General features: G+C 31.0%; 1 protein-coding gene across 1 annotated transcript in view; it reads right to left on the reverse strand.

Moving 5' to 3' along the window:
- Positions 1–12,481, reverse strand: part of LOC127726238 (alpha-latroinsectotoxin-Lt1a-like) — a 235,827-nt gene that overhangs the window by 31,823 nt on the left and 191,523 nt on the right. Inside the window, exon 24 of the mRNA XM_052233545.1 lies at positions 4,844–4,993. Within this exon, the coding sequence (XP_052089505.1) occupies positions 4,844–4,993 (150 nt within the window). The remainder of the gene's footprint in view (positions 1–4,843; positions 4,994–12,481) is intronic.

Raw genomic sequence — 12,481 nt, forward strand, 5'->3', positions numbered from 1 at the left:
CATTTATGTATCATTGTCATTTTGTTTTGTTTCTTTTGTTACCTATTCTGACATCGGACTCGGACTTCTTTTAAACTGAGTTTTACTGTGCGTATTGCTATGCGTTTCTTTATTCTTCATTGGCTAGAAGTATAGGGGGAGGGTTGAGATCTCACAAAACATGTTTAACCCCGCCGCATTTTTGCACCTGTCCCAAGTCAGGAGCCTCTGGCATTTGTTAGTTTTGTATGTTTTTCAATTTTAGTTCATTTATATGTTTTGGAGTTTAAGGTGACGTCCATTTTCACTGAACTAGTACACAATTTTATTAAGGGGCCAGCTGAGGATCACCTCCGGGTGCGGAATTTTTTTCGCTGCGTTGAAGACCTATTGGTGGCTTTCGGTTGTTGTGTGCTCTTTGGTCGGGTTGTTGTCTCTTTGACATTTTCCCCATTTCCATTCTCAATTTTATGGTTGAACATGCTTACACACATATCTTGGACATATAAGCATGGTTGAACCTGTTAATAAACATGATCATATTTGGCTTGTGCACAATTAACAATCTTGCATACAATGTTCTGTACTTACTATAGATGTATTGTTTTAAAACATCTAACATAGATTTAATTCTGGTTCATTTGATACTTTCCAATGAATCTTTTTGTTTTTAAAATTATCTTACTATTTTTTTGTTATCAAATTGTTTATTTCAATAATTGCTGAAATTTATTTCTCAAAATTTTTAAAATATTCATTTTTTTTTCTTCTTTTCTGAGACATAATGTCCTTTGTATATTGAAACAGATATTATGTTAATATATATATATATATATATGTAATTAATATGAAAGTTTACTGTGTCTTCAATGTTGTACGCTGTAATGTACGGCTTATAATGTCTTTGTCAATACCAAGAGATTTCATTAATTACATTGCTATATTTAGAAAGTCAGTATTAAATGAGCTTTTGACAAAAAAGTGTTCATAGTCTTCTTTTTCTTTACAATGTTTACAAAGGTTGTACTCAGTAATTTTCCACTTTTTCAAAAGTTCATTACCTGGCAGTATGTAGTGAATAAATTTCCATATGAATATTTTCAATCTATTATCACTAAGATATTCAAAAAAAAAAAAAAAAAAAAATTGTTTTTGAACTTTTCTCAAATTAGTTTTCCCCACATAAAAAAAAAACTATTTCATTTATAACAAATTCCTTTTAGTGTGAAGATTTTTTAAATTTCTGTTGTGCTCAGTAAAGGAGTTATTGTCTTGTACATAATTTTTTATGTCATTTACGAAATTAACCTTAGTTTTAATACTTAGTACTAAGAGTTGTTTTTCAATTAATTGTTATTGCTTTTTAAACATATATATTTGCTTCATCCAATTTTGTTTATATTTAAGTTTAGATAAGATGATAGTTTCAGAGATTTTATCTTCAAAGTTTATGCATTTTCTGGTGAACCTTATATTACAGAACTTGTTTTCTAATTCAAAAAATGTTTTGAGATATTTTGTATTACCTCCTGTAACACTTATCTAATCTTTAATTAGTTGCTTATAAAAGTAAATATTGTAAATTATTTTCATCAATGTCGTTTGTTTTCTTTAAATTCTTTTTAAATACAAGAAGATTTTTTCCTAATTTGTTGAAATGAAATTTGGGAATAATTGCTCAATTCTCATTTTTATCTTCACTTAATTCTAGAATCCAGCTGATATGCAGTAAATTTGTATGCATCAATGACTGTTATCTAAAGTCCTTTTTCCAAAAATTCATTTGAAAGTAAGGATTTTTTTTACTTTTTCTCTTTTACCTTTTCAAATAAAATTGTATTCTCAAGTTCTAAAATCTTGCAACATTTCTTTAGGAATTATAGTGTTTGATGCAATATTAATATATGTTAAGTTTGGCAAAACAAGTGATTTGATGATAACTATTTTTCCTTTCATAGTAAAATTTCTTTTACTCCAATCAGATGTTATTTGTTGTTTTTATTTTGGACATTCTTGTTTATTGTAAACAAAGTAAATCCCAAGGCTTTTGATAGGTGCAGTACACCAATTTATATCTTCAAAATTTTCCCGACAGTAGTTCAATTTGCCTAGCCATATCCTTTCAGTTTTTGTTTTATTTAATTTTAAACCTACCAAATATTTCTAATAAATTAATTGCTAGAGAGACGTCTTTTAAGATTGAAGAAATAGAGTAGACTATCATCAGCTAATTGGCAGATTGTAAGAGTATTGCTTTTAAGGTCTAGTTTCATTTCTAGTCCTTTAAAGTTTTTATTTCCCTTATCTTAAATGCCACAACTTCTACAGCTAAAAACAAATAATAATGATGATAACGTATATCCTTGTCCGATTCCAAGAGATGCCCTGAAACGGGTAGAAACCAATCAAATATTGATAATGCATTCTTTAATATCACAGTACATTATCTGAACCCACCTATAATTTTTTTTTAAAGCCTCAAACATGAAGTCCCATTCTAATGAGTCAAATGCTTTTGTTAAATCAAGGAATAAAATTGCCCCATCTATTTTAAAAGTATCAGAGTAGTTTATAACATCTTGTATTTGCCGAATTTTAAACCAATATACCATTTTTTTATTTTATCCTTTTTGGTAGGTATGTATAATCTTTGGTAGCAGGGTATTTAATCTTTCGGCTAATGCACAAGCAAGACATTTTGCATCATAGTTTAAAAGAGTAATCGGTCTATAATTGTCTAGTGATAAAGAGTAATTTTTCTTACAGATTAAGAATGTAAGCCAATTTTCTGAGTGTTAGATACCTTTCTTTTTCATAACAGTAATTAAAAGAAGCAGATATAAAAGTTTTAAGTTCCGCAAAGAAAATTTTCTGTAAGATTCCACATTTAATCCATCAAATCCAGGAGTTTTATTAGGTTTCATTCAAACAATTGCATCACTTCATTCATCAACAGTTTTTCCCCTTCACAAGTATTTACTTTCACAGTCATTTAATTTCTCATTTTCCTTGAGGGAATCTAAATACTTCTTTGTTTCTTTTATCTTAGAATTTTTTATAACAATTTGCCTCTAATTCTAATGGTTTGTCTTGATCACTTTTAACTTGACCCTTATCATCATATTACTGGGATATTGTTTTTTCAACTCTGCCTAGATATTTCCATTCCTGAAAAATATGCTGAATTTTTCTCTCCCACTTCAACCCATTTTACCCGTGCCCTTATTTGATTAGTGACTTTCCGTTTTGAATTTTCCTCGGAGTTCAGTATTTTTGTGATTTTACTTTTTATTTGATTACATTTTATTTTCTCATTATAGAGTTTTCCTATTCCATTTTCTATATTTTAGACTTCCTGTAATAACTTAGTTTTGTTTTTATCATTGCATGTGTCTACTATTCAATTCCTAAAACTTGCTGATTTGGTCTATTTTATTTTTAGCTTTTGGTTTACAACAGCTGATTGTCTGGCCTCTAACTTCAATTTTGAAATAATCCCACAGAATGTCAAGATAAGTTTGTTTTTTTTGCTTTGTTTTTATAATTGTTTATTATTTTCATAATTAATTTAATAAGATATTGCCTGTTGGGGAAATTCCAAAAACTAACTTAAAATTTGAAATTAAGTGATGGGTATTTATTTAACATTGATTGCAACAGATCTTTTCTCATTTTCCCGCTCGGATAATAAGTTGTGTTCGACGATTACAGAAAGAGGCGTTGTTATCTGATGCTCTTACCCGAACAGAGCTGGAACGAGCAATTTAATTATGGATAAAATATGCCCAAAAAACAATGGTTTGGTGATGTGAGATGATTGCAATTAAAGAGAGAAAAAAAAAAACACTTTTAAGTAAGTAAGGAGATATAAGAAGATGTGGTATGAGTGCCAATGAGACAACTCTCCGTCCAAGTCAAAATTTATAAAAGTAAACCATTATAGGTCACATTTTAGATCAAGTAAGTGTCATAAGATATATTGGTAGAAAATGATCTCAACTGTAAGAAGGGGCACGAACACCTATAATACTTCTTAAGAAAAACAAAGTAACTGAACGTGTAATTGAAAACATGCACAGAAAATATTTTAATGTTGGTGTATTACAAACTTTATCAATAATGCGACAAACCTACTGGACTCCACAAGGATAATATGCAGTGAAAAGAGGTTTGAGAAATACAATCTGCAAGCGTTATGAAGCTGGACCATATAGATTGTCATTAATGCCTCCACTACCAAAGAAACAATTAAATGAGTCAGTAGAAAATAAAAGGATATGAAGTAAATGTAAATGGGACAAAATCGCACACAATACATAGAAAAAATAAAAAAATATCAACGAACAGGGCTTTTATTCCTGTTCTTCATCTTGACAGTTGATATAGGGTCTTCAACAATGAACGAATCATTTATTGGAGTGGAGTATTATGGACCATTTTTTGTGAACATAGACACTGTTACAAAAATGTATAGGTTTGTTTGTATACATGTTTAGTGGTAAGAACCATCAGGAATTAATACAAAAGTTTTATTTCACTTATTTATTTTATGAAATATTATATTGAAAAAGGCTTTTTGCAAATCAAAATTATGGAAATCCAGTAAGGTTAAAAATAGACAGATTCTAAGGAAAACGATGTGCAAAGCAACCAAATTTTTGTCATTCTTTGTTTCATTTGTCAAGTTCAGTAAGTATGTGAAGTTTGAAGAAAATCCAAGACCAAGTGTGCCACTTTCCATATGTTAAAGTTTAAATAATTACAAAGAACCAGTATTAATCATAAACTATATACAGAAAAAAAAATTTCGTTACGAAGTTAAATGTTTGACAACCAATTTAAATATATTTCAAAGAAAGTGTACCTATCCTCAGCTGTGTCTGCTTCATCTATCAGATTACAATCTTTCAGTAAAAACTCCACAACTTGTTCTTGGTTATTATTCACTGCTATATGCAGTGCTGTTTCTTTGCCGTTATCTGATATCTTCATATTGTAGCCTTTCTGGTTGTATCTTAAAAAATATATCACAAAATCAAGGTGTATAAAACTTAATTTGCTGCTTTTATTAGTTCTCATAATTTGTTATCATTTTATTGATTCTAAGCCCGAGTCTTTTGTTGAAGTCTGTTTGTTGCCTGTTGTGGAAGTTACCGTTGGGCTATTGTCTCATTGACAAACACACAAGAACTTGTTAGTTACAACACATCTTATCGTTCAAAGATTCAAAAAGATTAGACACAAGCTTTTCAAATTAGAAACATTGTCTCCATATGTTCATATTATTGTTTGTCAGATTATAAGTTGGTGCTAGATCCTAAATTCAATGCTTATCTTTAAGTGTAACTATCCTGAAGTACTAATTCGACGTTTTACACAACACATTTTTTTAAAGCGTAGATGTCTAAACTCATATATATGAAAGGACCTGAAATGACGAATGTAAAACAATTCAAACGAAAAAACTAATAATTAATGTACAAAATAATGAACGAAAAACAAATATGATTCACAGCAACAAACGACAACAACTGAATTAAAGGCTCCTGACTTGGGACAGGCACATACAGAATGTGGCGATGTTAAACTAGTTTGTTGGCGCCAAACCCGCCCCTAAATCTGGGACAGTATAAGCAGGTTTTGTATATAATTGATCAACTTCTGTCGTAAATTTGAAATTTAAATCATGATTAGTGCAGCAATAGTGGTTTAGGTATATACATCAGAGATCCTCATCAGGCATTTCGGCTTCTGCAAGCAATACAAAATGACCTCAAAGATCAGAAAGTAGCGTTTGACACCAATAAACAATTAGTAATTAGTCGATCATAAGACAAGCAGATACCAACAAAAAAAAAACAGGCCAAAGATCATAAGTAAAAGTAAAAAAGTATTTCGACTATGATAAAAAAAAAAAACACACAATACAGTCGTAGATATAACAGTTGGGATCAGCTTGAATCTTCTTTTTGGAATTTTCCGAATAATCTGTTATAGAAACTGTCTGAACAGTTTTAAAACAGTTCTACCCCACAAGAATTTTAGCATATGTTTTTTTGTCGAAAATAAGCTACGGTAGTTAACCGATGTTCAAATATCATAACTCGATTATAAAGATACACATCAAAGTAATAACAAAAACAGAGGGAATCGCATGAACTTTAAATGTATAAGCATCTCCTGCTATGCATACATCATTCGCTTTTGAAATATACACTCTATCAAATTGTCACAATCGGGAATAGGACACAATCGGTAAAATTACAGATTAGAGGAGTGTACATGCATCTTAATGGGGTACCCAACACTATAAAAAAAACTGTCGTTTATTTTGTCTTGTTTTTCTCTCATTGATACACTAGACTTGAATAAACATCTTATAAAAATTTTAAATCAAATATGGCATTTTTACATGCTAATATCGGCAAAGCTTTGAATTTTTAGAAATATGGATATAGGGGTATATATGCTAATATTTAAAAAAAATTAACCCTAAATTGACAATAGCATAGTTTATAGTGATCACGGAGACGAATTTTAATTCACCGATACCCTTAACTGGTAAGTTTTTATTCTGGATTTAAATTTTTGTCCGAAATAAAAAAAATGGGGGTGTCAGATTCAGCACCCAAAAGTGAATCAGATGGGTCCAGTATTTGAAGAAGATTTCTTTTTTGATTGAGTCGTTTAATTTAAAAAAAAAACTAACCATTTGGAGTGCTATATCAGTCTGTTATTCTTGCTAACATTTTAAAAGATTTTACCACTAGATTTTTGTCTATTATAGTTTAAAATATGCCCCTACCCTCAAATTGGCTCAATGAATAAGAGAAAGATCCATTCTGATAGTACATACTGGCCATAACTTTTTTGTCTTTTGATCTAGGCCTTAGATATTTGTCATGTCAAAGTATCATCATGAGGTTAAATGTCTTGTATCATGATGACCTTCATATGACCTTCAAAATTGACCTCAAGGTCAACTTAATGTATTTTTTGCAAGAAACACGACAAGGCCATAATTTCTTTGTCTTTTGACCTAGGCCTTACATCGTTGGCATGTGGATGTATCATCATGAGGTGGTGTACCCCCGTACAATATGACCTTCATGTTGACCACGAGGACTATAACTGTAGTTTTTGCAAGTAACACTTTAGCAGGTAATGACTTGTTTTTTCTACATAGGCCTGAGATATTTGGCTTGATAATTCAATTGAATTGAATTCAAAGTTTTGTTAAGAGTCAATATTTAGTAAACAAATACTTATTGCACAAGCTCTAATGAGCTATTCAAATCGATTATACAACACACATTATGATATATCATCAAATTCCATGCATAGGAAAGTATCTGTTATCAAGACACAAAATACAAGTAGTTACATTAAAAAAAGACCTTGTTGTTATTAAGTTTCACATACGTATTATGCTTGTAAAAGTACACCAATAATAAAATAAAATAGGTAGTAACCTTTTTTGTTTTTGAGATACGAGATGATGAAATTAACAGCGTGAGACGTCAAAAATACAAAGGATACATAGGAAAAATCTTATCGGCAGATATTTTTTACATTATCAAGATTTTCTATATTTTTTTGGTCCACAGATCTAAAAAAAAAAATAAACGACGAATCCATTGGTGCAAAGAACCAATGTCCCTGAAAATTTGAACTAGGTGATAGAATAGAGCTGACCTTGCAAGATCATTATGTATAATCAAGATCGGTAAACATAGAATTTGATAGTGTTACTGCAGAGGTTATGCAAATTGGAAACAACTGGTTTTTAGATTAAAACAAATCATTCTTTAAAATGCTATCAAAATGTAAAAGAGGGACAAAAGATACCAGAGGGACAGTCAAACTCATAGATCGAAAACAAACTGACAACGCCATGGCCAAAAATAAAAAGACAAGACATGTAAGAGTCTTTACCCATTTCACCTCTCATTCCACCAAATATCAAATTGCAGTTAGAAGTGTCACATTATTTCTTTTGACCTCTTATACTTTTCTTTTGTAGCCATGGGGTTGTCAGTTTGTTTTCGATCTATGAGTTTGGAGGCCCTCTAGTATCGTTCGCCCCTCTTTTATACTCTATTCAGTCATACTCTTGAATTGAGACTTGAGAAGAAAAACTTTACTTCAAAATTGCATTCACTACTTCGGAAAAATACACAAAATCACAATAAAAGAAAACAAATTTCGCTATCCCTTCAAATTAGAATTTGATAAAGCAAAAATAACATGTCATATTTTTATCATACATGTGTAGTTTCAGTTTCAAGCATGGTTCTAAATTAAGGTTTTATCTTTCACAAAAATTGCAGTCACCTGTTTATTTTCTACATCTGTCAGGATAAAGGTTGAAAACTAAGAGTTGAATGCCATAGTTTTTTCTTATTGAGATAAATTATAGAGTGCTCAATTCTAAGTTTCTGGGTATTGTTTTGTGGACTGAATCAGATGGTTTTTTGTTGTTGTTGTCTTTGTCGCTCAACTTGTAAATGATACACTAGTGGTTGATTATCACCTTGGTATCTTCATACTTCTTTTATATAGATATAAATCATGTCCTAAAATTTTCCATTGCATAAAAACGAACATGCCAGCGTTTTTCAACACACACATTCACATGTCATATATGAATTATTCGTAACATACATTTTTACACTACCAAGTGTATTTCATTTAAAAAGTACAGTTTTCAAAAAAGAATCGTGGAGTCAATTCTGGTTTGATTGAAATTAATTTGGTACGAATAGAAGCAGAATTGTCCTTGGTTTATTGATTTTTTTGGTTATAATTTTATTGGTAGGCATTTTCTTATTTCTGATGACATAACAATGAGTCGTATTAACCAAAAATAGAGTCAGACTGACTATAGCAATTAGATACTCAGATTTCTGAATGGATTCATTCTGAATATTTCATAGAAGTTTTAAGACAGAACAGGCATACTTTTTGGTTTTGTTATAGAACGCACGAGATTATTTCTCTTTCGTGAGCCAATTTTTCCTTTCTATGAGTAAGGGAGGTCGCTTAGCCCAAATAACTTTCCCCCTACTGATAGGAGGAGAGGGGACTTGCAAATACAATATTACATTCTTGATGCAAGCAGGACTGCCGTCTAGCTCAACTATTCTTCTCCCCAAAACCTAGGACTGTGATTTCCCATAAAGTAGATGATTAGTTACCTCTATCTTTGCTGCTGTATCAATGTAGTAATGAGTATAGTTGTAGGGTCATTAAAGTCAATAAAGATGCCAAAGTACGTCTGGGGTCCTTCTGTTTCCCTTCATTTTCCCATTTGAAAAAATCTAAAATCCTGCTTCTTGTTTAAATTTATTTTACTTTTAAATTTTTCTGTTTGGTTTGTTAAGATTCATTTATGGAAAATGTGTAACTATAAATGGATTCAGAGACAAAACTAATAACAGTAGATTTACATCTGCTCTTATCAACAAAGTAAACATTCTGATCTGGATCTTTAAAATTCTTGCATATTGCTTCATTTTGAAACGCTGCAATGACACAGATTATGAGTAAAATTTGCCCTTCTTAGGTGTTATGTACCGCCTTAATATTTAAAAGCACGATAAGAGTCCTTACGGACACAAAAACATAGAGTCTCTCCACCAATTCGTCACCGTGAATGTAAAACATATGTAGTGCCGATTTTATTTGCTTTTCTACATAAGTCTGTTTTCGAGTTACATTTAGCGTGATTTTCTTAATAGCACTGCAGGTGAAATGATAGGCTTAGATTCAGTGCTGTTATTTTTTGTTTTCTATTTGACATATAGCTCTTCTAAGTTTATATGTTTGTTTGTCTTTTCAAAGGCTTTATATGAATTAAACTTCATGTGAGTATAAAAAAAGTATATACTGCAGCTGTGATATTTGCGGAGTCCAATTGCATTGACCGTATATTCATATGAGAAATACAGTCACTGACCGTATATCGCCTTGTTTATGACGTTGAAAACCTGTTTCAGTAGAGTTTTATTTATGACGTCAATTAAAGTCATATATATCTTCAAATTAAAAAAAATTGATGCATATGTTTTTTTATAACTAAATAGTTAGTTTTTATTTTTAAACTTATGTAAATATGCTTTGTCTGAAGAAAATTCCTTAACTTGTTCAATGTTAGAGAAAATTTACTTTTTTTAATTATTGGCTTCCCAGACAACAATTCGCCGACATGTTTTCCGTATGCAGTTACCTCCGCGTGACCTTTCTCGTAAAAATCAGGTGATCGCAATACGCAAGCGCGAAGGTGATAACCAAATTGGCAGAGAGATTCAACAAACGTAAACATCGCTACGTCATCGAAATAAACTATATCTTATTGTACATGTTATACACGTGCTTACCTCAATACCCATGCTTCTTTGTTGATTGTTTACAAAGGTGACAATCGGTTAACTTCGGATTCAAAACACGACCATTAATTAGCTGCCATATTTCCACAACTACACTGACCGAATGAAATATTTTAAGTTTATGATATATGTATGCATTGGTTTAAGAATTTGATTAACACTATTTTTTTACCAGTCACTCGTTTCATTTGACTTTAAACATACAGATTCGCGGGAATATTACGTTATCCGCTTTAAATTAAAAATTGATGGTTTTTACCCTCAATATTTCATTTGGAACAGTTATAGGAGTTGCAGTATATAAAGAATAACAATACATACATTTTATTTGTACTAGGCTCAAAACAGGTAAAAATGCTCGACACAGTATTGCTTTTTACCTGTTTCTAAGCCTTGTACAAATAAAATTTATATTTCGAGACAATGTATGGTTTTTCTTTATATCGACCAATAAGGTAGTCGTCAATATAGTGCACAACAAGTACCGACCTGAATATTTAATAAGACTTTATTTAATACACCAGTCCACCAAACTTCACAAATATGTCCTCAATCAGAAGGTCCGTTCTAATGATATTGTAATTAGTTTACCCAAACTTTGAACTAGCGGGGTCTAAATTAAGTAGATTTTACGTGGCACTAAACAAGAACTTTGTTTTAATCTTCAAAGAAGAAAAAATGGTATGTTTTACCAATAAGACACATTTCCAGAAGAGAAAAGATTTTATGCGTCAACTTTTTGTAGAAAACACAGTGTTTGATGAGCAGATGTAGTCGGTATTTCAATTCATGATTTGGATTAATATAAATTGCAGAATAGAAGAATTTAAATATTTGTTAATAAATGGCAAATTGTGATGATTGTGATGGTTGCTCACTAAACTCCGTATAAAGAACGATACATAGCTGGATCATCAAGATGTTCGCCTAAACATCTTTCTAAAGTGCTAACTACGTACGTTTCTTTTTTTTTTCTACAGTAAAATGTGGCCTTCAGAAATATGGTGATGAAATATATTGAACAAGTGGTATCAATAAGATGTGTATTCTTCAAAATTCTAAAGATCTACTGCTAAATCGCAGATCACAATCTTTGAAATTTTGCAGCAGCATTAAGACCTTTGTTTTTTTCTACGCTTCAAACAACTATTCTCCATACGCAATTGAAAGATCGACTTCGCCATCTCATTAAACAGAACATTTTCTATAAAAATTGGAATCGTAAATATTAATTTCTTGTTTTGAGTTATAATGATTTTTATTTTGTGAAGAACCACACTGATTCCGTCAGAAAATACACTGAAGATGATATTATCAAAATGCTGGACTTTTTGATTGACAACATATTTGTTGAGTTTGGAGGAATAATATTTCAACAGACAGTCGTTATTTCAATGGGACCTAATTGTGCACCCTACTCGCCGATGTGTTTTTGTATTCGTATGTAGTTTTTGTAGTTTAGTGTTTCTGTTTTCTCTTATAGTTGATGTGTTTCCCACAGTTTTAGTTTATTACCCGGATTTGTTTTGGCTTAATGGAATTATGAATATTGAACAGCAGTACACTACAGTTGTCTTTATTTATAGAATATTGTAGAGTAGATCTTACTATTTGTATGAATCACCGTATAAATGAACCACGATTGAGTCATCTCAATACCTGAATGGTTATTTAAGTAAGACCCTAATTGTTGATGATTCATTGAACATGGAAGGGGCGCCTATATACCGTGTACATGGTGTATGAAAGGTAAAATTATGGTCGTTCTTCTGCAGTATTTGGTACAACATTTCGCAATTTTCGGTGTAAATTTTCTTCGCTAAACTTTGACCTACACAATGGTGAGTCTTATGTAAACGAAACGCGCGTATGACGTACTATATTATAAACATGGCATTTCAAATGACTTGTAATAAGGATTGCTGTAAATATTTTATATGAAGTATACAAAAGGGAGAAAATCATCGTTCTGTATGATATAAAAACAAAACAAAAGATAGAAAGATTTGTTATTTTGTTTTCAAATCTCTTCTTTCGTAAATGACGCACTTGTTAACGATGGAATCATTCATTTGCATAAACATTAAGATGCATTTCTTATTGCATGATATTGT

Source organism: Mytilus californianus, unplaced genomic scaffold (genome assembly GCF_021869535.1).
Source record: "Mytilus californianus isolate M0D057914Y unplaced genomic scaffold, xbMytCali1.0.p SCAF_17, whole genome shotgun sequence".
Lineage (NCBI taxonomy): Eukaryota > Metazoa > Mollusca > Bivalvia > Mytilida > Mytilidae > Mytilus > Mytilus californianus.